This window comes from Pseudonaja textilis, chromosome 1, assembly GCF_049901715.1.
Source record: "Pseudonaja textilis isolate UNSWEBS1 chromosome 1, rPseTex1.2, whole genome shotgun sequence".
Lineage (NCBI taxonomy): Eukaryota > Metazoa > Chordata > Lepidosauria > Squamata > Elapidae > Pseudonaja > Pseudonaja textilis.
In genome coordinates, this window is record NC_141990.1 from 128,853,456 (window position 1) to 128,877,072 (window position 23,617).

At 37.2% G+C, this 23,617-nt stretch overlaps 1 protein-coding gene across 1 annotated transcript in view; it reads left to right on the forward strand.

The window, feature by feature from the left end:
* The window catches only part of SNTG2 (syntrophin gamma 2), a 180,892-nt gene extending 159,426 nt beyond the window's left edge, over positions 1-21,466 (forward strand). The window contains exons 15-17 of the mRNA XM_026726560.2: positions 13,793-13,885; positions 15,892-16,002; positions 21,200-21,466. Coding sequence (XP_026582345.2) covers positions 13,793-13,885; positions 15,892-16,002; positions 21,200-21,331 — 336 coding nt within the window. The 3' untranslated portion in view covers positions 21,332-21,466. The remainder of the gene's footprint in view (positions 1-13,792; positions 13,886-15,891; positions 16,003-21,199) is intronic.
* Positions 21,467-23,617: the final 2,151 nt, after the last annotated feature.

Sequence of the window (23,617 nt, forward strand, 5' to 3'; positions counted from 1 at the left end):
AAAATTATTTGGGATGTCAGACAGCAATATTTCCTTGTTTTTGAAAAACTATCACAGAAATAAAAATATAATTGTACTTTGCCTATCTTTTATTTTCACGGGGCATGACCCAATTTCTATGAGAATATCAGAATTTGGAACACAACTTGGAACCTTTAAAAGAACTCTTAAAATTTTCACCTGCAATTGGGTAATTTTATTGTTGGCAACTATAATCCAAATTGAAGTTCCATAAAAGATTTAAGATGAGATTTTTATAGTTTAGATTTGATTTCTCTCAACAACCTTTGAAGGTGATTTGCAAGCAACTTGGAGCAAATTATAATTTGCAGTTCATCACTAGACTTCGGAAAGTCTTCAGAAATTCAGTAGAAGAAACCCCTCCCGTGATTCCTCCCCACTCTTTTTATAAAAGTTTGGTAACGTGCAAGACAAGTATTCTTTCTACGTGTTACCTCCTTTTCTACTGCATTCCTTCAGTATGTGTGATAAGTGGAGAGGAGTTTATCTTTAAAGGATTTCAGAATTAATTATTTCACTGCTTGCAATACAGATAGGCCTCAACCTAGAATCAAATGGGCCTCAACCTAGAATTATAATGGAACTTGGCCATTATGGTTGTAAGTTGTGAGGGTCCTGTGATTATCTCACTTGACAAACCCCATCCCTGCTCTCCCCGATGGGGTTATTAAGCATCCAGCAGATCACTCAGTGGATCACAGTGTGGGAGACCTAGCTTAGACCCAGGCTCATCTGTCCCAGGTTTCCAAGATCTCTCCCAACCACTGAAGTACACTGTGCTCCCCTTGAGTCCCCACAGACCTCGGGCTTGCTGTCTTTTATATTTTAAATATCAGGAGTCCTTGACTTACGATCACCCTTGAGCCCAAAATTTCTGTTACTAAGCGAGACAATTGTTAGGGCAGTTTTGCCTCATTTTTACAACCTTTCCTGCCACAATTGTTAAGTGAATCACGGCAGTTGTTAAGTTAATGCCACAGTTCGTTAAGTGGATCTGGCTTCCCCATTGACTTTGTCAGAGGGTTGCAAAAGGTGATTCACATGGCCCTAAGATTCTGAAACCATCAGAAACCTGAACCGGTTGTCAAGTGTCCAAATTTTGATCACATGACCTTGGGGATCCTGATGCTGCAATTGTTACAAATGTGAAAAACGATCATAAATATGAAAAATGAGCATGAGTCCATTTTTTTCCAGTGCCTCTGTAACTTCAAAAGGTCACTAAGCAAATGTTTGTAAATAGAGGATTACCTGTATAAAATATATTTATATTTTATGCTGTCAAATATTGGACTCACTGGGTCCCATACCTTCCTCTCCAGCTCACCCAACAGTCACTTATCTTCTGAAGATCTCCTGAATGCTCCAGAGACTGTGTTGAGGAAAGAGAACAGGCCTCTCTCCCCTTCACCTTCCCTGCTGGCCACGTGGTTCTGTCCCAGAAGAAGGAGCCATTTTGGGAGCGGCTGCAATGATGATGGGGGGAGAGAAAGCCATGGTGGTCACTATAGCATCTCTGCAGTCAGTCATAAATGGTGGCAGATTGCTAAGCACCTAAATTTTATTCACATAACTGCAGGGACAGTGCAAAGGCCATATCTTTGAAACCAGGTCATAAGTAGCTTTTAGGGGGGGTCTGCTGTAACTTTGAATAGCCACTGAGTGATCAGTCGCAAGTCAAGGACAACCTGTATCCAGTGGTGTGATTCAAATTTTTTTACTACTGGTTCTGTGGGCGTGGCTTGGTGAGCATAGTGTGGCTTGGTGGGCGTGGCTTGGTGGGCTTAGCAGGGGAAAGGATACTGTAAAATCTCCATTCCTACCCCACTCTTGGAAGAAGGTTACTGCAAAATCCCATTCTCTCCCCACCCCACTAACCTGCTTTCCAACTCCGTTCTCCTATGCAGGGCAACAAAAGAAGACCCAGCCAATCAGCTGGGACTTGGGAGGCAGAGAATAGATAGGGCAGGGCCAGTCAGAGGGAGTATTTGCCGGTTTTCCCAACTACTCAAAAATTCCCTTACCAGTTTTCCAGAACTGGTCAGAAGCTGCTGAATACCTTCTCTGCCTGTATCTATAAATCTATATAACTGATAGCTTTTTCTAAACCCCTTCTAACTGTCCCTTAGAATTATGGTATTAATTATGTTTGGCTGATATCAACAATTAAAAATTTAGAATCATAAGGTTTAAACAGGCAGATCTCCTAATGTAAATCTAATTAAAAATATCAAATGTGATCCCACTTAGTTGATCTAATTCAGGATTCTTTTTTTTAAAATTCAGGATGACTTCTAGATGTCATTTTAACATCAGATCTTTATAGGAAAATCAAGCACACCCTTTTTTAAAAACTAATATATGATCATCACAATTGAACTCTCTTTGCATATTTAACTATGAAAGACACGCTCTGAGATTTGCCAAAATTGTTTTGATCATGTCAGTTAATCAATGTCACTATATCATACAACACTGAATTCTGCCTAAGCTGACATCTTGTTATATTCTTGTCAAAATGTTGATGCTTCCAACTTTAAATTCATAATAGTTAAGACATAGCAAATGATAAATCCAGGCAAGGTTGCATATTTTGCTTTTTGGAGGAAAAGATACTTAACTCTCTTCCTGGGAAAACCAAAGAAAATAAAACTGGGTAATAGGTTCTATAAACTTGGTGAGATATGAATAGCAGTTAAATAAGACCAGATGTATGTGGTCATTAGAAGATAATGATCTGTTTGTTCCTAGAAGAACGACTTTAATTACACAATTAAGGTTTAGATTGTTTTCATTATGCATAGGAGCATATTACAAATTCAAGTTTCTCAGTCATTTCTATCTCCATTATGAAATCCAGTTTGTTTCCACTCTAATTTTACACATCTTATGTCTCAAAAGTAAACTTCTTTATTTGTTTGCTAATTTGAAACTTACTTGAATTTTTCATCAGTTACAAGATATTAGAACATATACTGTAGTGAGATTGTATGCAACACAAAACATTTCAGCTATATTGAAATGGAAAATAGGGCATTTTCTACCACTATCTAGAATATAACATGTAGGAACGATATAGTGTAATCAGAGTGCCAAAATATATTAAGTTTATTATTGTGTGCCATTAAGTCAATGTCAACAATTAGCAGTTACTTACCATAGATTTTTTTTCTGGATGATCTAACCTCTACCAACTCCTTTAGGTCTTAAAATGGTGTAGTCTTCTCTGCTTCCCTTGTTGATGGGAATCCTCTTTTTCTCTTTCCTTCCACATTTCCCACCTCTCCAGAGAGCTAACTCTCTTCATATAACATGTCCAAAAACTTTGATAGTTTCAACATTTGTGCCTCAAGTAAGATTTGTTCTATGATCAATTTGTCTGTTTTCTTGGCTGTCCATGGTATATTCTCAGGTGCCTTCTCCAAAGTTCAACAACACCAACGTTCAAAAGCAGTCAGTCCTCTTTTAATCTTCCTTCTTCAAAGTCCACCTTTCACTTCCATAGAAAATCACAGAAAAACCACTACATACATGACTCTCATCTTTGTACGTAAAGGTACATCCTAGCATCTGAGTATCTTTCTCAAGGTTTTCACTTCTGTACTACCAAGTATTAGTCTGCAGCATGTTTCTTGTATGCTGGTTCCTTCATTGTTTAATAACTGATCCCAAAAGGCAGAAACTGTCCACTATTGCAGTATCTTCATTGCCAAATTTTAGGTTGGTTGCTGTACTTGTTGTCATTAGTTTTGTCTTCTTTATATTTAACCTTAGCCTGTATTTTCACTAAGAGAGCCATTTTGGTATAGTGGTTAAAGCAGTAAGCTAGAAACCAGGAGACTGTTTAGGTACAAAGCCAAATGGATGACTTTGGGCCAGTCATTCTCTCTCATCCCTAGGAAGAAGGCAATGGCAAACCACTTCTGAAAAAACCTTACCAAGAAAACTGCAGAAACAATCTCCAAGAATCGGACAAGATTGAACAGAAGAAGAAAAAAACAATGTTTTCATTATACTCCTTTCATTACCAGAGCTTGCAAATTATTTGCATTTTCAGCTATCAGAATAGTGTCATTAGCATACATGCAGTTATTGAAGTTTCTTTCTCTAATTTTAAACCCATGCTCATCTTCTTTAATTGGTACTTAGTATTCACTTCAAATCAGCTGGGTAATGGTATGTGCTTTAACTCTGGGAACAGCAGAATAGAGTTGGTGTGTCTTTCTTGGTCCTATCTGCTCCTAGCCAGTGGATAATACCATTGATGGTAGTTTTATTTTGAATCATGTCCAAAAGTTGGGAGTGGTTGCTTCTATGTTTCACCGGTGTTCCTTCTTTCTCCTTCTTCTATCCCACTCAGTGTTAATCAGTAGAAAACATGAAGCCTGAAATCTTGCTTTGTAGGATTTTTTTAGGACTTGGAACTCTCTCTAAAGTCATTGGTGAGTGAAGTCATTGGTTAGCTTGGGACATGCATCAATCAATATCATTAAGGTAGAGGATGGGAAAACTGGACAGGAATTTTCCATATACAGTTCTCTATTTACAGTGACAATTAATATATACAATCACCTTTGCAAGTTATCAATACACAATTCCTTGCAGTTTCAAATAGAGCTTTTTGCACTGCCTTACCTGTAACATTCAGTCCCTCGCTCGTTCCTGAAGTTTATTTCTGTGATTTCACTTTAGAGCTTGCTGACATTCTAGGGAGAAGAATGGAAGGAAAGGAAGATAACTCTTTCCTGGGCTTCTTGGATTCTAGCACTTTTGTCAAGTTATCTGCACTAACATATGATCTGTTGTTCAAAAACTACAATTCATTCAGCAGATCTCTCTCTTGGGTCCTGCTTGTTCCCGCTGGGCATCCAGCTGCAGATTTTTCCTTTTTGATAACACACAGGATCATGAAATCCATGTATAAAAACATCTCCAGCCAACAATCTCCTCTTCCCTTACTTGAGGCTTTTGTGCTTTTAAATTTTTACAACCATAAGGCAGATGTGCCTGCATCTGGGTGTTTTAATTAAGTGCAAAGCTTTTGGTGTCTATACAGCATTGAGCCTGGTCCACAGGGTGAAAAAGAAGAAGAATCTTGAGACCACTGCATAATTCCAGGTCTGTCAGAATATATCTTGACCCTGATCTGAACAGGCAATGCTGTCTGGATCCTTTCCTAGGTCCTGGAGGTTCTTGGGTCTGGTTGGGAAAACCCAGCAACCTAACTAGCTCAGCAACCTAGTTCATCCTAGCAGGCTGAGTGGCTCAGGATACAAAGGTCATTCATTTTCAGAGAATTTCCAATACTACTTTTCAGCTCAGTTCAATTACCCCAGATCTTACACAATTTTGTGGAGTCTTCCTGGCTCTTTGATAAGCAACTTCAGCTATGGCTAGAAAGACCTTTGTGTAGGTATATCTAGCATGCCAACTGTACTCATTTTTGAATTGGTATGTCCCCATTATGCCTTAGTTACCTTATTACAGTAGGTTCTATCAGCTTCCACTTGGAAGACACAGCAGGTCCACCATGCAGCAGCACAAATAGTTATGGATGAATCTTTTTTCACCCAAGTGACACACTAATCAGTGAGCTGCACTAGTTTTCAGTTGGCTTCCAAATACAATTTAAAATGCTCGTTGTCACCTATAAAGGACTTCATAACTTGGCCCCTGAATACTTACAGCCAGCATTTTATTATTATTTTTGCTCATCAGCTTGCTGGCAGAGTTGACTTGTTCCTGGTCCCATCAGCTAAACAATTTCAAATCCTTTGAGATCCCAAGGACATGCCTTCTGTGTGACTGCCCTCTGCCTTTGAGGATAGCATTTTTCCTGAAGTTATGGCCCAATTCTGACAGTCAACAAGATCTAGGGGGTTTTTTTCTTCAAAAACCCAGGGAAAGGGTGACTTATGATCCCACTTATTGTCTATTATTTTTATTGTCATTTCTCTGATGTGGATAGTTTGTGTTTTCTTTAATTATTGGCGAGATTTGTAAGTGAATGTTTTCAAGTCACTCTTGACTTCTGGCAACCAGCTAGACAAGTCCATGCAGTTGAACACTTTCAGAAATGATTTTTTGCCTTCTTCTTAGGACTAAGACAGAATGTGACTGGCCCAAAGCTAGCTGGCTTGCATGTTGACTAAGGCAGGATAAAAACTCGTAATTCCATGACTTCTAATCCAATGCCAAACTACTTCTCCTAGCTAGACTTGGCCTATTTTAAATAGTTTCTCTGTCTTTGTACACCATCTAGTTTTTTTGCAGTGATTAAGGTACTAATACAACAAACAAAGAAATAAATACCTCTATTGTCTCCAGCTGTATATTCTGATATATAAAAAAAAGGCAAGGAATGCTGATGCTTCAGATAGCTTTTTGTGGGAAGCTGCTGCCATATAAATTTGAATAAATAAATCCCAAAAGGAATACTGTTGAGGTAATTCCCCATTAGGAGAATGAGTGCATACAGGGAGACGTATTGAGAGTAGTTTTTGAATAATACACACAGCACACAGATACACTGTACAGTAAATGTAGGTTTTTACTTCCATAAAGGTTTAAGCAAAGTTCAAAAATAGGCAGTCCAAAATTATTCACAGGTAAGTCAGTCAGTTTTCAGTCCAGGGATAATCCAATAACAAAGCCCAGTGTCAAAAACAGTTCAGTATCAGACTTACATCAAATCCAGGAATATCAATTAGACGGAACAGCAAATATTCTCCAACAGAAGGAAAACAGAGACTCACTGAGACTTCTTCTGAGACTAAGACTAAAAAACCCAGGTTTCTGGCTCCATCTTATGGCCGTTTGAGAAACCACACCCAATTACACTTTTGCATTTTCTTAAAGATACAGTTTTTAAAATGTCTATCCTGGTTTATATATTGTCCAACCCAAATAGCTGTTAGGTGACTTACATTCCTGACAAATACTGTAATGAGCATTGCCAAAGATCCACTCCCTGACTCTTCTTCTGTTTCCTTATAAGATGACACTCGTGTGTCATTTCAGTTCTGAACACAGCAAGCTACAGTAATTATATGCTACTTTTGGACTGTATGAGAGTGATCTATTGTAAAACCTGCTAAATATGGTGTGTTGCTTCCCCTAATAAGTGTTTAGATTTTAAGAGCCATAATTTCACACAGTGAGGAAAGTGGGGGGACCTACATAGAGACATTAGAGGTAATTGTATATGTGTCTATGGCCCAGAAGACAATCAGGTACAGAGCTTGTCTTACAACCACAATTGAGCCCAAAATTTCTGTTGTAAGACAGTTTTTAAGGGAGTTTTGCCCCATTTTATGACCTTTCCTGCCCTAATTGTTAAATGAATCACTGCAATTGTTTAGTTAGACACACAGTTGTTATGTGAACCTGGCTTCCTGCTGACTTTGCTTGTCAAAAGTCGCAAAAGGTGATCACATGACCACGGCAACTGTCATAAATACATGCTAGTTGTTAAGCATCTGAATTTTGATCACTTGACCATAGGGATACAGCAATGATTGTAAATGTGAAAAATATTTGTAGGTCACTTTTTTCATTGCCATTTTAATTCTGAATGATCACTAAACGAACTGTTGTAAGTCAAAAACCACCTATACACTCCATTACTACTTGCCCACAAGCATTTGGGCTGGAATTATTGCATAAAGAAGCAGCCAAAGTAATAATAGATGATCTGCAACGGGAAGAAAAAAAATCTGTCTCAATATACTTCCATTCTTATCCTTATTTTATTTAAGTGTTTGGTTTGATGCTGCATATTGCTACTTACATTCCTGATTCTTTCAGAGGAAAACCTAAGTGAGGATACATGCTTCAGCCATGTTAGTTTTAGACAGCTGCATTAATCAAAACAAAGAAGAACAGAAAAAAAGGATTTGAAAAGGATTTGTATTGTGATCAAGTAGGCGTACTGATACAGCTGCTCTTAATAGTTGTTTGAACAAGGTGTATCGGATTAGAGCTACTTTGTCTAGGTTGCTAAAATCTATAGAGCAACAAGGAAGAGTTTTCCGTATCTTTGTTGCCATATATTGGCTATTTGGATTTTTACTATCCAAATATGATAGCTCTGTGCTTTATTAATCAAAAAGTGAAAAAGGTAGGGAAATCTTTCAGAGTCTATCAAGCAATGTCTGGGAGCAAATCAACTGGTTCTCAAGGGCTAATGAGCAACCTCTGGAAGGATGTGCAAATTAAAATTATTCTGTTTCACTTTTGATCGGTTGTATCTTGTACTCTGCAAGATTTTATATGCATTTCAATTATTTTTTTTAAAAAGTTTAGGCATACAGTTTGATTTAGTTGTTTATTTTCCTTCCTCAGTATCCATATACAGAGGCAGGTGCGTGCACTAAAATAGCACAATTTTACTGAATATATTATGGCAAGCAATTATTAGAGAGTGACAGCATGTGGATAGATTTTGGGGAGTAATTGGTTTGCTCCAACAATAGGTATATTTTTAAATTGATCTTAACTTAGTTTTTCTCTGTCCAAAAATCTTCTTCATTAATATTTTTATCTTTTTATTCACATGGGGCGGGGGGGGGGGGATTTGTGCTTTGCTACCACAATGCTGGCTGTGCCCACATATAAAAGGAGCAGAGCTTTGCACAAAACCACTTTCATCATTTTGGATTAAACATTGGATCCTGTGGATAACTCTAGTCATGCAGTATAATTTTTGTAGTCTTGCTGCAATGAAACAGATATGGTATGCAGCTCTAGCTTATATGTGACTGATAATTTTTTAAAGCAATAATAGTACCCTGCTAATGGCAATCACACATTTGTATTTTTAAAAGACCCAAAAGGAACTCATATAGGAAAAGGGTGCCCGTTTCACAGTTTTCTACATACCCTGAGGAGCAGTGTGAAGAACGAATTTTGATTTTGTTTACAGAGGTGTAGAAGAAATATTCATTTCATAATTATGATATATTTTGGATCAGCTAGAGTTAGATCAAGAGTGTTGGTCACTGGATCTGCTTTGTAGTTTTAAAGCCTTTCCTTAAATTGATAATTATTGCAAATATATTTCTGAAGGCAAAGCTTCTGGATCATATTTGGTACCAAAATATTAAACTCTTGAGTTCTGTCACACAGTTTACAAAAAAAAAACAAAAAAACTAGTGTCCACAGAGCTCAGGATGCAAAGAAATATGTATATTCTGAAGAGAAAAAAAAGAATATACGTTGATGTGTTTATGTACACAACTAATAAAGCCTGCACACAGAATTTTGGGGATCATATGCACAGATGTGTATGAACTACCGGAGAGAAGAAACCAAGATGGTTCTTAAAAATCTAATAAGAGCATAATGTTAGTACATTTTGATTTTCACCAGTCTCAAAACTGAATATATGAATAGGAATATATTTTGGATCTTTTGCACCTGTAACCAAAATAAATAATCCAGACCCACAAAACAGGGCAGAAATTCACTAGAGAAAATGTTTATAAGCATTCCTGTAGACCCTGTTTTTAACCTAACATTTATGCAGTCACATAAATTGTGAGAAACATTAAGCAACATACCTATAGTTATCGTGTGACTGCTATATTTGTAGTACTTAAATGTTTCCCTCAAGACATATTTGCCAAGGCTTCTTTTGACCTAGGTCTAAATGTTATTTTATTCTATGTACAGTGTATGGAGCTGCTTTTTCGATATTTTCTTGCAGTTATGCACATGCATAAAATATTATACTTGTTCCAAGCCACTATATATGACTGAGTTAAGTTAAATTTGTGGCCCCAAATCCACACATGCAAGATATTTTTAAAAAGTTAGAAAACTCTTTTGCCTATTGCCAAAGACCTAATCCTATTCTGTGCAAACATCTGTAAAAAAGGACCTTGTTATTAGGATTCATGGTGCAAGGAAAACCAATTATCATGGTCAATTATATTCATAAAGCTCGCTGCCCAAAAGTTATTAGAAACCTATTTGCAAACTGAGAATGTTTAATACATGTCTACTTAATTCGAGGTTGTCCCAATTCACGTTATTGGGCACACTTTAAACAATGCTTGCATAGATATTTAGCCCAAAACATAAAATTTATTCTAGACAAAAGTTTTCACATTTCAAATTGAAAACTGTTATCAACTCCTAGGTGCTACTCATCATATATGAAAATTTATTATTAAAGGTAATGCAGGTAAGAAAACAAAAATCTGCAAATATACACATAGATCAAAATATTTTTTGCAAGTTTTACATCTTCTATATACTGTTTCTTTTTTAAATGATGTGTTAAAATGTTTCTTCTGGTTACTAAAATTAGTGATTGTCAACTCAACTACATTTGGAATAAATTTGTCCAGGAATAGTTTGTAAAAAATGTTTGAAGGTTCAGTGAATTTAATCCCAAAAGAAAAAAGAAAGATATTCACATTTTTAAACTGTTCATTCGCAGTTGAGTATTAATATGTGTCAGGGCACATAATATAGATGTGACACATAATTCAATTACACATTGACGTTGGACTGTACTGAGATTTGTTCATCTCAAATACATAGATCATGTAGGGTGTTACAAAATAACCTGAGAATTTATATTTGAATTCCTTCATGCAAATTCATTTGAGTTCGGCAACTTAAGTCCAAACGAGACAGGACTTGGGGGCAGATGGTGCAGAGAGGCCTCCATTTGCTCTCTTTGCCCTCCTGTGGCCACCAGCCAACTGATGGAGTGCACAGTGATTGTGCAGAGCCAGATCTGCTCAGCTTCCTCTCTTGCCCCCTGCAGCACACTTATTTACATCTGATTTATAATTTCTGATTGACTTCAGACAGGACTGATAGGGACAGCCAAAGGGCCAGATGCAACCTGAGGGGACGTAAAATGTCCAGGTCTGAGCCAGACCTTCCCAAGTCCAACTAGTAGATTCCAGAGAAGATCATAGAGAATAAGTGAAGATCCAGTGGAATTTCTAGATCCAGATGTTCAGATAGGTACTGGCCAAACAACTAGATATCATGGTAGCAGACAAGGACCAGAAGACAGCTGTGATTGCTAAATGTAGTGGTGCCAAATGACAACAGCTTCATAAAGAAGGGGTATGAGAAGCTGGAGAGATATCGGAGCCTGGAGAGGATGTGGAAAGTAAAGACCAAAGTGGTCCCAGTGGTGGTAGGAACACTTAGGGCTGTGACTCCTAAGATGAAAGGGTGGCTACAATACATCCTAGGAACAATCAGACAGCTACATATCTACATTGATAATACCTTAAGGTCTGTTGCTTTATTTACCATAATCCTTCTTCCAAATCTTTATATCTGGTTTTTAACCACTTATACCATTTATCCCATATTGCATAATATTTGGAATCCTCCTTGTCTTTCATTTCCAATGTGAGCTTATCCATTTCAGCACGTTCCAATACTTTTTGTATAACTAAATCTTCTGAAGGGATATTAGCTCCTTTCCATAATTGTGCGAAAGCTATTCTGGCTGCTGTCAAAATATGCAATGTAATATACACTGCTCAAAAAAATAAAGGAACACTTAAATAACACAGTGTAACTCCAAGTCAATCACACTTCTGTGAAATCAAATTGCCCACAGATAGCAACACTGATTGACAATCAATTTCACATGCTGTTGTGCAAATGGAATAGAGAACAAGTGGAAAGCATAGGCAGTTAGCAAGACATCCCCAATAAAGGAGTGGTTCTGCAGGTGGTGACCACAGACCACTTCTTAGTTCCTATGCTTTCTGGCTGATGGTTTGGTCACTTTTGAATGCTGGTGGTGGTTTCACTCTAATGGTAGCATGAGACGGAGTCTGCAACCCACAAAAGTGGCTCAGGTAGTGCAGGCCATCCAGGATGGCACATCAATGCGAGCTGTGGCAAGAAGGCTTGCTGTGTCTGTCAGCGTAGTGTCCAGAGCATGGAGGCGCTACCAGGAGACAGGCCAGTACATCAGGAGATGTGGAGGAGGCCGTGGGAGGGCAACAACCCAGCATCAGGACCTCTACCTCCGCCTTTGTACAAGGAGGGAGAGGAGGAGCACTGCCAGAGCACTGCAAAATGACCTCCAGCGGGCCACAAATGTTCATGTGCTGCTCAAACAGTCAGAAACAGACTCTATCAGGGTAGTATGAGGGCCCGATGTCCACAGGTGGGGGTTGTGCTTACAGCCCAACACCGTGCAGGACGTTTGGCATTTTCCAGAGAACACCAAGATTGGCAAATTCGCCACTGGCACCCTGTGCTCTTCACAAATGAAAGCAGGTTCACACTGAGCACATGTGACAGATGTGACAGGGTCTGGAGATATCGTGGAGAATGTTCTGCTGCCTGCAACATCTTCCAGCATGACCTGTTTGGCAGTGGGTCAGTAATGGTCTGGGGTGGCATTTCTTTAGGGGGGGGCGCACAGTCCTCCATGTGCTCGCCAGAGGTAGCTTGACTGCCATTAGGTACCGAGATGATATCCTCAGACCCCTAGTGAGACCATATGCTGGTGCGGTTGGCCCTGGGTTCCTCCTAATGCAAGACAATGCTAGACTTCATGTGGCTGGAGTGTCAGCAGTTTCTGCAAGACGAAAGCATTGATGCTATGGACTGGACCTCCTGTTCCCCAGACCTGAATCCAATTGAGCACATCTGGGACATCATGTCTCGCTCCATCCACCAATGCCACATTGCACCACAGACTGTCCAGGAGTTGGGAGATGCTTTAGTCCAGGTGTGGGAGGAGATCCCTCAGGAGACCATCCGCCACCTCATTAGGAGCATGCCCAGGCATTGTAAGGAGGTCATACAGGCATGTGGAGGCCACACACACTACTGAGCCTCATTTTTACTTGTTTTAAGGACATTACATCAAAGTTGGATCAGCCTGTAGTGTTTTTTTCCACTTTAATTTTGAGTGTAACTCCATATCCAGACCTCCATGGGTTGCTAAATTTGATTTCCACTGGTAATTTTTGTGTGATTCTGTTGTCAGCACATTCAACTATGTAATGAACAAAGTATTTAATAAGAATATTTCATTCATTCAGATCTAGGATGTCTTATTTTTTTGTTCCCTTTATTTTTTTGAGCAGTGTATTTAATCTTATTAATATATTGGCTGATCATTAGTATTTCTTAATACAGTCATTAACATGCTCTGATGCTAAGGAGTTCTACCCCCACTCCCCATCTGAAAAGCATTCTTTTCCAACTGCCAGTTGCCTCACATTTTGTTACCTCACATTCCATTACCTTAGCAACTCCACAACCATTTGCACCACTCAGGTAACCCGAGAACACAGACAAACCTCCAAGTTGTCTCAACAACTTTAGATAGATGATAGATAGATAGATAGATGATAGATAGATAGATAGATAGATAGATAGATAGATAGATAGATAGATAGATAGATAGATGGAAAGAAAAGGAGGAAAGGAAAGGAGGAAGGGAAGGGAAAGGAGGAAAGAAGGAAAGCCCGGGCTCCTGCATAGCCCGATCACAAAGTTTCATTGTGAAGCATGGGTATCCAGCTAGTATGTGATATATCAAATAACCCCCAAGTCAAAACGTGTGCAAATAATCTCAAATATTAAAAATGTTTCAGATGTAGCATATCACTCCCTTTTGGACTGTGATTTTACATGGATTCTGACTCCCTATTCAACTGCAACGTATTGTTACTAAACTTCTAAGTGTAAAAGATTACAGATCTTACAGTTTATAATCAATGTTTTACTTTAAATCACTAAACAAATACATATTTTATCCCTTCTCTAGTCTAAAACTTTTACGTGTTCCTGGCAAGGAGAAAGTCTGTGCTTCACCTTAGATTTTGCTGTGGGATTCACATGTTTTGACAATAAAACAAAGGTAAGTAGTAGCAAATAAAATATAAAATATGTTAAGCTATTAGTTTAGGAAATATGAATATGAATATCAATTTATGGAGTGGGAAAAATTCCAATTTTTATATTTCAAAGGGTGGAAGATTAGAAACTGAGCTCCGCTTTAATTGAGTAAAGAGAAGGGCACTCTATGGATAGATTGGGAACAATTTAGTTCTTCAGAATCTATGGCCCTACTGCTCCTCTGACTCACCTTGAGAATTGGGGAAATGTCTCCCTGATCCATGCTTGTTTTTCACAGAGAAAGCATATTAATAAGAGGGGGAAACAATCTTCTTTCCTTCTTTCCAGTTCTTCCCACGTGCCTTCAAAATTTCCCCCACTCAACAGAACAGCTCGATATATTGATTAAAATGCATCTCTAGAAAGAATGTGATATTGAACAATTGCATAGTGAAGAAAGTTCTAAAATGTATGAGCAATAAATCAGACTGGCTGTTTTCTAACGTGAATATAGTGAAAAAATCATTTGAAATATAATAAATGTATAATACTACATTTAAAAAGCTATGGGGAACATTACTGGATATTTCAAGTAAGCTATATTTAAACAATGCATTGGATTTAAAAACAGCAAATTTAATTTAAAGGGAGAACTCTTGACTTAAATCAAATTAGCCAATTCACTTTCATTTCCAAATAAATTATTACTTCTTTAATACCTTTCTCAATGTTTAAGGATAGATCAGTACATTTGATCAATAAAATACTGCTCTGACTAAATCAATTTATTAGACAAATCTATGAAATGCTGAATCATAGCAAGAAAGCTCATATTCTTCCATGAATATAAAGAACAGAACTTCAAATCTAGAAATCCATTAAAATAGAAGGAAAAGTACAGAAGTAATGGACCTACTATGAACGTATACTTTATTTAATACTATAAAATAAATATGTCAAACTTCTTAATTTATTACATATGCCATGTAAATATTAATAGCAAATTATTCCTGAGAATATACGAAGCATAGCCATTGGTCTTATTCAAATTAAACTGAGGCCAGATGTGTATATAAGCAGGGAAGCTTGTCTATAGTGCAGGTGAATACCAACATGTTTTAGGAGGTCTTTATTATGCTCATTGACTAAAATTATGAAAATCAACAAATTAATTGAGCAGTTTCTGATAAAATATAAGCATATAATTATAACTAAGATGACTAGAGTTTCTGTCTATAAGAGGGAGATCGTTTTGAGTTCCAGATTATTAAATGTTTTAATCTTATTTTCATTTGAATGGTTTATTTATTTGGTTGGTTGGTTGGTTGGTTTGTAGTAAGCTATCCAGAGCTGTAGAGCTTGTGCAGTTGTGCAGCCATATACATTTCAAAAATAAATAATCAGCAAGACCTATCATATGTTGCAAACAGTATTTACCACATTCAAGGAAATAGAAACATACTGGGCTAGTAGGAGTAACTGCATAAATTTAATCATAATTGTCTGGGTACATCATCAAATAAGGAGTTATGAAGTGTGCTCTGGCCTCATTAGAGAAACTGTAGTGTAACACAAAATGAGTTGTGGGTTCTGTGGCTGCTTCTCTACAAGGGGAACAATCAAAGCTATTTAGGAAATTATTTATACATGCCTTTGAGATGTTGGGAGATCATGAAGATATGCTGATGTTAGCTCTTTTGGGGATGTGGGATGTTAATGGATTTAAATACCTTGCTGGCTTGAAAAAAAGGCTTTTGATTACTCAGAAAGACATTCCAGGGTATGGCAGACTGGTCCAAATGGCCTTCCCAGGCTCTAGTACATTACTTGACTACAGTAAGTGCATGATCATAACCCATCATCAAAATAATTATTTTTGAGAAGCCATAGAGTTGACATTTTTGCAAGGATGATCTTTTCTATTTTGATTCATAATTAGTATCCATATGCAAAGATCACAGTTCTCCCAACTAAAGCTACAACTTTAGCCAATGGGCAAAATGTTAAGAATTTTCCATTTCCTTACAGAAGATTCTCTGGAGATTTAAATTTTCTCAGCTCAAGGGGTCATCAGATGATGGAAAAACTCGAGTTAAACTGCTTTTTCAGAATACTGAAACAAAACAGATTGAGACAAAGGTCGGTACAATACTTTGCTGCATATAGAATATATATCATAGAAATACAAAATATATCAAGGTAATCTAGGTTTCTAAGTCATATTGCCGAGGTAATCTATAGCATGATTTCTCTTTATTTCCACACAATGTGGATTACCAATAAGCGATCAGTATTGTTCTCGTATTTATTATACCTTATTGTATTGAGCTGAGTTATTGATGTGACAGACATTTCACTTTCTATTTATGGATGCACATTATTTAGTCAAAGATTAAAAGTTGGTGGATAAGTAACAATTGTTTAAAGAAACCAATTATGTATGATTTTCTGCCTAATCACATAACTTCTATTTATCAAATTCACCCACTGTACTCACAGTTGCTTTTCATTTGCTTGTCTTCCTTTATATTGCAAAAAAACCCACCCTTTCTAAAGAAGTAAATATGATTCACATAATTCAAAATGCATATAAGCATAAATTCTGTCCACTATAACTTCTCATTATTATTCTATCTTCAATGGTGTTGGATTATTTCAGACCAGATGGTCACATCACTTGATAGTCTGGGAACATGTACTTATTTACACATAAATGACATACTCTCACATTTACACTTGCACACATATAAATCCCCTCATTCCCCATCTTAGTGATATTAAGTGGAGCCGGTGTTGGGAGGAAGCCATGAGATTTCATAGCTTTTCTTCCTAATGATCCTGCCTTTCCACTCCAATGCCATTCTATTCTTCTGGTCCAGTCTTTTTAAAATCAACATTTGGGACAGTTGATTGGCTTGCTGGCCTGCAAAAAAAGTAATTTAAATTTTCCACAGGCCACATTTTTATTTTTTATTTTTCATACATAGAGTCAGCCTATGGTCTATGGACCTTCGATCTTTAAGTAAACAAGATATGCAGGGGAATATTTGGTTCAACTGCTTTACAATTTACCAACGTACCTAACTGGTATATTGGTGTATTCATAATCCACTTGACAAACTAGTTTTTCCTATTGAAATTTATACAAATGTTCACTTCTTCCTAAGTAATTTAAGATTTTCTCTGGTTGCATGAATAGGTACAGTAACTTGTTGATGCCAGGAGAACAAAGAAAAAGTTGATTAAGTGGTCTGATGGGCAGAGTTTTCTAATTTTCATATTCGTTTTTGGATTCAAAAACTACTAGAATGGGAGGAAAAGTAAGGCGGATAACTTGAATATTTATTATTAATGTAGTCTGTACTGTCACAATGGCCAGGTTTGTGATGGGATTTGCAGTTGCTGGATAGCAAAGTGCAACCAATAATGAGAAACCCATAATGAAATCAAGTAATGTGAACTTAATTCCCCTTGAGTACACAAACTAGCAAATGTCAGAAGAACAAAGCAGATGCTCTTGTAATCTTTGTTCCCCCATTTTAATGGGTCATTTAAGGTGTAAGACTATAGGAACAAAGTAGACAAAGGAGAACCTTCAATCAAAACTTGTTTCTTATTTATTCTTCCAGCCATATAGAGAGCATACTCCAAAAAAAAAAAAAAACTCAAAAAGTTCCCAGCTTCTCTTAGAACCTGGAAACATCCCTAGGCTTCTATTTCCCTTGGAAATAACCTTTAATAGTCTTTTATTACAACAGATTTGATAATATTTATGATTCCTGCGAAAAAATCCATTAAATGGCAGAAACTATGCCCGAAGGAAGAAATATTTTACAAAGCATAACTCCTGAACATTATGCTACCTTTGAGTGAAGTTGTAAAATCATAGGGGGAGAAATCAATATCCCAGTGAGAAGACCTTGGTAGGCTGATCCCGTTGAACAAAAAACAGACTGTGGACTCTCAGTTTAGCTTCAAACAAATGACTCTCTTAGATTAGGACAAACAAATAAACCAAAGGACTTGACAGGATGGCAATATTGGGGAGAAAGGGAATGTTTTTCAGGAAGCTGGCTCCCATAGGGGAGAAGTGCTATTTTATGGTAACCAAAAACATTTTCTTGTCTCTGGTTGTGTTCTTCTAATACTTGGTAGTCAGGGAGGAGAATTAAAAAAGTTGGAGAAAAGAAATTCATCTCCATTTGGAGATTTTGTTAAAAAGAAAACTCTTCCAGTTGAAACATATTTTTTTCTTCTAACAAGTAAGGCCACTGTACAGACCTGGGCTATTTCAAATAGACTGGTCCATAAGTGGGTTGAGAGGTCTATTCCCTGCTTTTATTTTGATCAGCACTGTTCCATGTCTGTTTTGTGGGAAGCATAGCTTTCCAATATTCCCAAGCATGTATGAATAGGATTATCTTGCAGTGAGATTTCAGTTTAGACTGCAGTCCAACAATTAATGGACCTTGTTGACTTAAAAGGAAACTTAAGTAAGTAACTATTTTAAGAGCATTGGGATGAGAACTAAACCTTCTGGAACCATCTTAATAGCTCAGTCTAGTTTGATGAGGAACCATTGATACACAACTTTTAAGGATGACTTTTAAATCACCTTGGATTCAGCTTAGGCATTCAGTCCATATTTCAGTAATTTGCTCCTCAGAACGTAATGAGGATTCTTCATCAAATTCATAACATGCCAACAATATTGGGAAAATTATTAAAACAATGAAATAAAACTAAGATTCTGTCCAGTAGTGGGATTAAATTTTTTTTACTACAGGTTCTGTGGGCATGGCTTGGTGGGAGTGGTGTGGCTTGGTAGGAGTGGCAGGGGAAGGATACTGTAAAATCTCCAGTCAGAGCTAGTATTTGCCGGTTCACTCAAAATTTCTGCTTCCAGTTCTCCAGAACTGGTCAGAACCTGCTGAATACCACCTCTGATTTTGTCCCAAGAAGTCCACAGTGACTTCTAGTAAGACAAGAGTTATTTTAGAAAATGGAAACAAAGGGCTTAGAAAAAATCTTCCGAAGAATGAATAAAGCCTCATTAAAACTCTGTCTGGCTACTTTTGAAACTCTTCAGTTGTATCATCTCAGAGGAACCTTCACCATATCTAGAAGATGGCTTTGAGCAAAATCTGATGATAGCCACCAATGTTCCAAACATTGCTAATTATATCAGAACGCATTTTGACTTTTAGATATATATATAAACCAGTGGAAAATTTGAATAACATTTCTTCATTTCAGATGTTTCATTTCAGATGTTTCTTTGGGAGATATTTAGTGGCAGCACTTTGATATAAGGTGATATTCCTTCTTTAGCTCCATGTCTCCAACAAATGTTTTTCCTTCCTTTATTCACACAGTTAAACAGAGAAGGAGCTTAGCATAGTATAATAATATACTGAGCATTTCTCAACAAGATAATCAAAGTGCAGAATTTAAAGCATGTGTGCATTTGTGTGTTCGTGTGTTCCTTTCTCAGAATCTTTTGCACGTGGACTCATAAAATTGGTAAGTTCAAACCACAGCGGCAGGGCAAATTAAATTCTACTCATATTGTCCCCACTACATCAGATCAATTAACTTGAGCATTAAAATGCTGACATGGCATTTTCAAGTGAGAAGATATACACTGCTCAAAAAAATAAAGGGAACACAAAAATAAGACATCCTAGATCTGAATGAATGAAATATTCTTATTAAATACTTTGTTCATTACATAGTTGAATGTGCTGACAACAAAATCACACAAAAATTATCAATGGAAATCAAATTTAGCAACCCATGGAGGTCTGGATTTAGAGTTACACTCAAAATTAAAGTGGAAAAAAACACTACAGGCTGATCCAACTTTGATGTAATGTCCTTAAAACAAATCAAAATGAGACTCAGTAGTGTGTGTGGCCTCCACATGCCTGTATGACCTCCCTACAATGCCTGGGCATGCTCCTGGTGAGGTGGCGGATGGTCTCTTGAGGGACCTCCTCCCACACCTGGACTAAAGCATCCCCCAACTCCTGGACAGTCTGTGGTGCAACATGGCGTTGGTGGATGGAGCGAGACATAATGTCCCAGATGTGCTCAATGGGATTCAGGTCTGGGGAATGGGCGGGCCAGTCCATAGCATCAATGCCTTCATCTTACAGGAACTGCTTACACACTCCAGCCACATGAGGTCTAGCATTGTCTTGCATTAGGAGGAACCTAGGGCCAACCGCACCAGCATATGGTCTCACTAGTGGTCTGAGGATCTCATCTCGGTACCTAATGGCAATCAGGCTGCCTCAGGTGAGCACATGGAGGGCTGTGCGGCCCCCTAAGGAAATGCCACTCCACACCATTACTGACCCACTGCCAAACCAGTTATGCTGGAGGATTTTGCAGGCAGCAGAACGTTCTCCACGGCATCTCCAGACCTTGTCACGTCTGTCACATGTGCTCAGTGTGAACCTGCTTTCATCTGTGAAGAGCACAGGGCGCCAGTGGCGAATTTGCCAATCTTGGTGTTCTCTGGCAAATGCCAAACGTCCTGCATGGTGTTGGGCTGTAAGTACAACCCCCACCTGTGGATGTCAGGCCCTCATACCACCTTCATGGGGTCTGTTTCTGACTGTTTGAGCAGCCACATGCACATTTGTGGCCCGCTGGAGGTCATTTTGCAGGGCTCTGGCAGTGCTCCTCCTCTCCCTCCTTGTACAAAGGCGGAGGTAGCGGTCCTGATGCTGGGTTGTTGCCCTCCTACGGCCTCCTCCACGTCTCCTGATGTACTGGCCTGTCTCCTGGTAGCGCCTCCATGCTCTGGACACTACGCTGACAGACACAGCAAACCTTCTTGCCACAGCTCGCATTGATGTGCCATCCTGAATGGCCTGCACTACCTGAGCCACTTGTATGGGTTGTAGACTCTGTCTCATGCTACCACTAGAGTGAAAGCACCGCCAGCATTCAAAAGTGACCAAACCATCAGCCAGAAAGCATAGGAACTGAGAAGTGGTCTGTGGTCACCACCTGCAGAACCACTCCTTTATTGGGGATGTCTTGCTAACTGCCTATGCTTTCCACCTGTTGTCTATTCCATTTGCACAACAGCATGTGAAATTGATTGTCAATCAGTGTTGCTACCTAAGTGGACAATTTGATTTCACAGAAGTGTGATTGACTTGAAGTTACATTGTGTTGTTTAAGTGTTCCCTTTATTTTTTTGAGCAGTGTATATTAAAGAAAGCCATCTTTTGTTAAACTAGAGAGCGTAATAATCTGTAGGAAAAAATATTATTGATTGTTTTTTGTTTCACCTTTTCTATTTTTCTTATTTTCCTTTCAGGAACTAGAATTTCAGGATTTGACAGCAGTTTTAAACTGCATCCATTCATTTATAGCTGCTAAAGTTGCATCGGTGGATCCATCATTTATAGACAGCCAATTCATTGCAAGAAAATATACTTACAGTAATTAAGAGAACAATGTGTTGTGATTATAACAGATAAATTATTTTCTTAAAGAAAAAAATATTTCATGTGCACTATTACGGTTCCATGTAATTTTATAACAGATCTATAGTTGTATTATCAATAAAAGCTACTAGTTTTCACATTTGATTCATCATTATTAAAATTGGTGAGTTAAGTTTTTATTTAAACTGAATCAGTTTGCACCCAAAAGAATATATTCTTAATATAATAACTTGTAATCTTATTTTAAACCTTTTTATCAAGCATTATCCATTTAACAATTCACTTGAGAACAACAATTTTCTTAAGTGCTAAAATATATTTGGAGACGCAACTGAGCTTTGTTTATAATGACTCACTTGACTAGGTTAATGGCTTTTAAATTCAAGTTTAACTTTTAAAAAGTTTGCTTTTCTAGAGCAGAGATTGTTATCAAAATTCAACAGATTCATACTTCTTTATCAGTATATGCTATGCAGTATGTAAGATTTTATAACTTGGTATTTCATTTAAAGCTGCAATGCTTTGATCACTTACGGTACTTAGAATTAAATTCCTTAAAGATGAATAGTTTACTTCTGAATAAACATATGTAGGATTAAACTGTATAATGAAAACATACAGTGCTAACAGTACACAGTTATCTATTTTTCTGTGCTTTAAGTTTCCACAATTTCATTAAAAGGAAAAATAGAAATTTTGAACACTGGGAGGGATACATTTTTAGCTGAAGAAAGCACCTAAAATGAGATGCTGGGGTAGAAAAGAATAGTGAATGGCACTAGGCCAAAAATTAAACTTTAATTCCCTAACATTAGCTTGTTAAATTCATGTAGTTGGTTGTTCCTTGTTAATAATTTCCTTGTTCCCATTTTCACATTAAAACTGCAACTTAGCAAAATATTTTTCTGGGAATATTTTGGGGGAAGGTTCAAAGGCTTTGAGTGGGTATCTTGTGACCCTTAAGTTGCAGTTTGAGTATCCTCTTCTATTTTATTGTTCATATTTGTCATCTTTGATATTAATGTGAATTTCTGTTTTGCTTAACTATTTAAGTTTACATTTAAGGATAATATCCAGTCAAATCTCATTCATATAATTAAACATGGCTTCCCTTAGCAGTTTTTTTAGAAAGAGATTATACATTTCTCACAAATGGATTCCTCCAGGTTATTAGTAACATTAAATCAACCACAATACTCCACAGTTATCATGCTTCATATCTAATAATAAAACCATACTTCAGGAACATGACTGAAGATTAAATTGGCCAGTTTAACCTAAATTTGCCATTCTACATTATTTTAAAGCCTGGTATACAGCTTAAATTTTAAAATATATATTTGCTGCATATTGTTTCAGAATTGGTTAACCATTCTATAAATGAGTCTAAATGTAGATTAAAATAATCCAGATTACCTATAAACTGGTCTAGTCTTATTTCCTAATTATGAGTCTACTCTGATCCTATAAATAATAACTATATTAACCATAAATATGGCACTTATAAAGGCTTTCAAATATTACGATCTTAATAATTTTTATACGAATTCCGTAAAAATATTTTTCCCAAATTTGTAAAATGGGGAGTGTTATGCAGTGAGTTGGATGAAAAAGTACTGTAGTAGCATAAACACGATCTGGTAATTTGGTGACAGAAGAGACATTTTAATCAAAGATTTCTAGCCTATTTCATAACCACCATGGCACATAGAAAGTACTAAGCAATTGATTTAATAAGTATTTACTTCTGGATTTGTTGAAAAAACATCTGATCAATCAGGCTAATTCTATTCTTCTTTAGAGCACAGGCAGACAATTTTTTATGACCAAAGGGTACAGTTTTTAATCAGAGGAATTTTATGTTACGATACGATTGGAAAGTTGTGGCAGAATTTCCAGTTTCATTTTTTTTCTTTGTGTCTATATGTGTGCTTGTGTTGTAGACATTTCAAACGTATTTCAACTTTAATACACTGGTTTTATTTGGTTACCCCAGAAAAAAAATCATTTGGACATTACATTGTCTGTATTGAATGCCTTGCAGTCAAATTTCATCATTGCAATATATAAAAGAAAATCTAATAAACCATGTGTAGCATTCAGGTTGCCCACCACTGATTTAGACCAGGCAATATCTTTGCTGGAAGATATCTTTGATAGTTGTATACATTTAAGACAACCCCCCCCCACCCCCTTTCAAAAAAAAATAATCTGGGGTGTTTCTGTGAAACAGCACAATTACCTGGCAATGGGTTGTTATTCCCTGCTTTATCTCTAGTTGTATAATT